General features: G+C 32.5%; 1 protein-coding gene across 2 annotated transcripts; it reads right to left on the bottom strand.

Annotated features, from left to right (window-relative positions):
• Positions 1-1197: 1197 nt before the first annotated feature.
• Positions 1198-4411, bottom strand: LOC25483968 (zinc finger protein 593). 2 transcript variants are annotated; one of them, XM_039827514.1, is made up of 4 exons: positions 4088-4411; positions 3195-3257; positions 2425-2490; positions 1202-1438 (listed from the first exon to the last, which is right to left on the bottom strand). In XM_039827514.1, the coding sequence occupies exons 1-4, from the start codon at positions 4279-4281 to the stop codon at positions 1336-1338; spliced, it is 426 nt and encodes a 141-aa protein (XP_039683448.1). In that variant the 5' UTR covers positions 4282-4411; the 3' UTR covers positions 1202-1335. The 2 variants fall into 2 exon arrangements, with proteins under 2 accessions (XP_013468153.1, XP_039683448.1); XM_013612699.3 differs by lacking the exon at positions 2425-2490 and having other exon boundaries at positions 1198-1438; positions 4088-4409.
• Between the last annotated feature and the right edge of the window lie 726 nt (positions 4412-5137).

The raw sequence follows: 5137 nt of genomic DNA on the forward strand, positions 1-5137 counted from the left end.
CTTCTCCATTCGTCTATCTTATATCTCTCTCTTTAGACGACAGTGGAGTAGCCACTCAAACATCTGAGGCCAGGTTTTTTTTTGGGAGAAGACTTTAACTTAATATGTGGAAGGTCAACTGTATTATTGCAAGGACCATATGAGTTCGAGGCTGAATAGATGAGGCTACCCCATAATCCACCCTCACTATTTTGCATATGCTTTTGGAAAATACAAGATGGGGACGTTATTGATGTCACTGTTGTCTATGGTGTATGAAATGGTCATCTTGTATCTCAAATACCCGTTGACTATCACAATTTTAGGATGGTAGTGTTGCTGCTGGTGTAGGGGTTTCAATAGTTTATCTTGAGACATTGTCACTTTTTATATCATCACCGATGGATGCGAGTAAAGTTTTGATTAAGGATTGTTTCAACTAAAGCTTACCGATGGATGTGAGTAAAGTTTTGATTAAGGATTGTTTCAACCAAAGCTTACCGATGGATGTGAGTAAAGTTTTGATTAAGGATTTTTTCAATCAAAGCTTAACCTTGGGTACTCACAAATGAGTCAAATTTGCTTAACCTCAAAGTTTGATTCCTAAATGCAAGGAATAAAGAATACATCCGACATAGAGTTGTCATTTCCAGGATTCAACTTCACTGCCTATCTACTATTTGAGAGGAAAAGGTGAAAGAGGTGTGCAATGGTGGTGTATTTGAAAAGGTGAAAGACTGAAATATATATTAGTGCATCTCATTGCCAACACCTAACTTAAAGGATTTATGTTGTCAAATCAAATTTATTTTTGAAGGAATTATACTCCCTCCTGTCCTTTTTGTTTTAGAAACAAAAGTGAGAATTTTTTTGGTCCATTTTAAAAGAAATATTGACAAGTTTATGTTTGAAGTTAAATTTCATTTGTACCCTTATTTATTATGAGAGATAATATTAAAAGTAAGTAAGTTGGTGGAATAGATAGTAATTAATTTAAGGATATTCATGGAATTGTTTTTAAATGTAGAAGTGTATTAAATGAAGATAACTATTTTCAAAGTATTTCCTTGGTCCTGATGTTTTATGTCTTTTGTTTCTTGTATAAGGGACCAGAGGGAGTATTCTGTTTACCCATATAAACTGTTAAATCGTTAAATTGGCTCTTTTCCAGCTCCTGTCTACGTGTGTTAACAGATTATCTAAGAGGTCAATTAGGAGGAAATTAAGAAAAGATATAGATTATATTGGAATTGAAATAATAACAAAATATTGCTCATCTCGTAATAAGGTAGTGCTAACAAACATAACATAACACCAGTTTCTACTATAATCTCTCAACAGCTACGAAAAAGAAAGTTACATAGACATTAACTTTGGTCCATTATCTGGCATTCCCATCCCTCCAGCTAAATCAGCATCAAGTTGAGTGTGTGGTGCGTCACCCATCATTTGTTTCACACTGCACAAACAAACAGCAATATCAGAAGCAATCACATGTCTAATCATGCTTGAAGCTCAATTTGCAATTTGCATTGATGCAAATCCTTTAATGAAAGGCTATACTCTAAATAAGAGCTTAATAACTATTCATTGACAGTATAAACAAGTTTTAAAAACACGTCTAATCATGTTTCGTCATCTTATTACATCATAATGCGCTTAAATTTAGTTTGCACTATGATGAGGTGGTTAAATTTGATTGGTTATCCATGAATAGTGTCATTAATTATGAAAAATAATTCAATTTCAGCTATGCATGCAGTGAACGAGGAGCAATGGGCTTGAAGTTCAACACACTGCAATAATAGTACATAAACATAGAGTTTGCAGGAATGGACGATTTAATATCCAAAGTAATATATATGCGCAAAAGACACAAAAGCAAGTTAAGATTTTAAGCGACGATAAAAGAAATTGGAGTCAGTTTAAGAACCTTGAAACCATGTATAAATCCAATTCCTGAACAACATAAAAATACATACAGTGGGTAAAAATGTACCAAGTAATTAACATGCATGGAGTTTTCATTCAATTAAAGAAAGATGTCTGGAGTAATTAACACAATTTTGAATGCATTCTTTCGAAACTGCAGTTTGGGCACAGGCCCGTAATTAAGAATTGTCTAAAAAATATATATTACTTAGCAAATGCGGAAAATGTTTGAATAATAGTGTCGTTGCTTGTTAGCGTTACTCTTCATTTGAAGCCATCAACCTTGCCCCACAAAAAACTTGAGTGATTGAAGTTTATTTATATTATATATTTTTAAACATCCTAGAATACAACAACAATGACCAAGCCTTATCCCACTAAGTGAGATCGGCTACATGGATAAAATTACGGCATAATGTTCCATCATAAACCATATTTCAACCAAACTCATTAACCTCTAAATCTATCTTTGGTAGTAGTTTCTCTTATAATTTTTCAAAGGTCTTCCTCTACCTCTTCTGAGCTGACTCTCCTCCATCTGATATACTCTTCATACTACAGCATCTACAGGTCTTCTCTCTGCATGCCCAAACCACCTAAGCTTATTTTCTACCATCTTTTCTACCACAGGTGCTACCACAACTCTCTCTCTAATGGTGTTATTCCTATCCTATCCCGTCTAGTCTTACCACTCATCCAACACAACATTCCAGAATAACTCTAAAAATTTCAAAACTTTTCATATATAAAATGTTGAATATAATTTATAATTTATGCAAGTCTGCAATATAAGCTGGGATAAGCGTATTTTACAAAGGGGGTAAAAACTCGCTTAAAGGCAAACTTAGACAAGGTATACATAGGACTGGTGTAAGTGATTACTGAAGTCATTGAAATTGAGCGTTAACCACAAGCATAACTTCATTTACCACTTCCATCCAATTTTTTACCGGGTCTTCCAGTTATGGTCATTTGACTTATTTAAACCTTTGGTAAAATGAATCTAAATTAAGGATAAAATTCAGCTTGATTGAATGTCACAAAATATTTAAGCTAGTAGTTGAACTCATTACTCGACTCAAATACATCCCTATCTGAAAGAAAGACATGTTCATGTCCATCTGCTTTATGATTTCAAACAGAAGAAAACACTTCAAAACAGGAATAGCCTCAACTATAAAGCAATACAATCAATATAACCCATATTCACTAATTTAAAAATAGGGAGAATGTTCGTTAAGATTGAAAGGATGAGTACTGAAACTGAAGCAAAAGCAACATACCGTCTCCTGTGTTTTTTTGTCTTAAAATGCTCGTCCCTCACGGCTACACTGGCAAAGAATCGACTGCATTTACCAAACGAACAACACTTAACTAGATTAAAAAACCAACCAAAACATAAGAGAGAAAAACAAAAAACGAGTTGGGGATGAAATTGAAATCTACAGCATCCTTTAGTCTTACCCACAAGAATAATAATAAAACAAAGAAATAAGCAAAAAAGGAAACAATAAACAACAAATAAGTAATTTTTCTCTAAAGTTGTACACTACCTACACTTAGCATGACAGTGCATTAGTAACACTACAATTTTCAACAACATATTACATAATCATTAAGTCTGTGTTTTGTTCCATATTGTAAGAGGCAAAATTGATTACAAAGTGTATCTTTGATTTTTGTCTCTAAAATTGAAACTACTTGAAGCTACGATGTGTAGCTTTTGATACTAGAATTGATTTTTACAAACAAACTTAAAAGTTCAACTTTCTTTTACATGAATGTATCCTAACACAAATCATTTTACCTTCAACTCACTTAAATAAGACTCAATTTTACATATTTTTTGTCAAGGAAGAACCAAACATACACATAAATATGCTCTGTATCACGGTGGATACATCATAATCACAATGATCTCCCGTGAAGTTGACAGGTACACCATGATACTAAACCTCTTACAAAAAATCATTAGATTCAATCCAATGAATCCTTGAATTGATTGTTCAACCCAATGAATCCAAACATAATCAATTTTCAATTCAATTCACTTCTAACCATAATCAATTCATTCAAGATCAATTATTTGTCATCACAGATCCAAATACACAAAATTTGCAAACTATTTATATTAATTATAAAAATAAAAAAAATAAAAAAGATGGCAAAGACATACTCGCAGTGAAGGCAATAGTGTTGTCCCATTCCAGGTAAATCTTCATCAAGAGGTAAAGGCTTTCTATCTTCTTGAGGCTTATTCAATTCATCATAAACCATGTCATCTCCTTTAATCAAGAATTTTGAACGCCGATCAGTTTTGTGAGATAATCTTCTCTTCTTCACTTTCCTGTGTGGACACTTTCCTCCCATTTTCGATCAGTTCCTGATTTCTTAGGGTTAGGGTTAGGGTTTTTCAGCTCTGGTTTCTTCCTCTTACTCTTTCGGCAGCCACTGATTTAGGGTTTTGTTTTTCTATGAATCATGAAACGACGACACTTCGAGTGTTTAAACTTATATTGCTTTGGGCTTGGGCCTATGGTCCAATGAAAACCTGAAAATTCAATGAAATTGATTTTAAATATTTCTCTTTAGACCCTCCTAATATCTCTAAGGCTCCTTAAATACACATATATCATCGTAGTTATCTATCAGAGGTACCTTTTTTTTTTTTTTTTTTTTCAAAACACGTACTGAATATGTATTTAGGGGTCTTATAGATATTTAGAGGGCAACAACAACCAAGTCTTATCCCATTAAGTGGGGTCGGATATTTAGAGAGCATTATTATTTTTTTCATAAAAAAGTAAAAACAACACACATTAATGTAGAGAATCTAATCATATTCAATATCGATATGGTGGCAGACAATGACCCATGTGAATCATGAGTATATCTTGTGGATAAATACCAAGAACACTCTTTTTTTAACATTTTCTAACACCCAGTGACGGATCCAAGATTTTTGAATAATGAGGGCATCATATATGAAAATTTGTAGTATTAATAATTCTCCTCTATAATTTTTCATTTTATGGAAACTTTGAATGATATTATCATTTTCAATATTAATAAAAATGTCTTTCACTATATAAATAACTAAACAATCATTTAACTGATCATATTATATTCGCTTTTGCATCCAATTCTTGATAATATTCATATTATCAAGAAAAAAATTTGATATATATAATGATAAGTGTGGGCCAAAAGAGAAATAATTTATGAT

The sequence above is a fragment of the Medicago truncatula genome, chromosome 1 (assembly GCF_003473485.1).
Source record: "Medicago truncatula cultivar Jemalong A17 chromosome 1, MtrunA17r5.0-ANR, whole genome shotgun sequence".
Taxonomy (NCBI): Eukaryota; Viridiplantae; Streptophyta; class Magnoliopsida; order Fabales; family Fabaceae; genus Medicago; species Medicago truncatula.

Excerpts from the sequence above, each read along its gene's own strand:
- LOC25483968 (XM_039827514.1), bottom strand. The coding sequence starts at position 4,281 with ATGGGAGGAAAGTGTCCACACAGGAAAGTGAAGAAGAGAAGATTATCT. Across the intron at positions 3,258-4,087 it reads CACTATTGCCTTCACTGCGA|TCGATTCTTTGCCAGTGTAG; the intron begins GTATGTCTTTGC and ends TGGTAAATGCAG. Across the intron at positions 2,491-3,194 it reads ACAAAAAAACACAGGAGACG|AGAGAAGACCTGTAGATGCT; the intron begins GTATGTTGCTTT and ends TTGGGCATGCAG.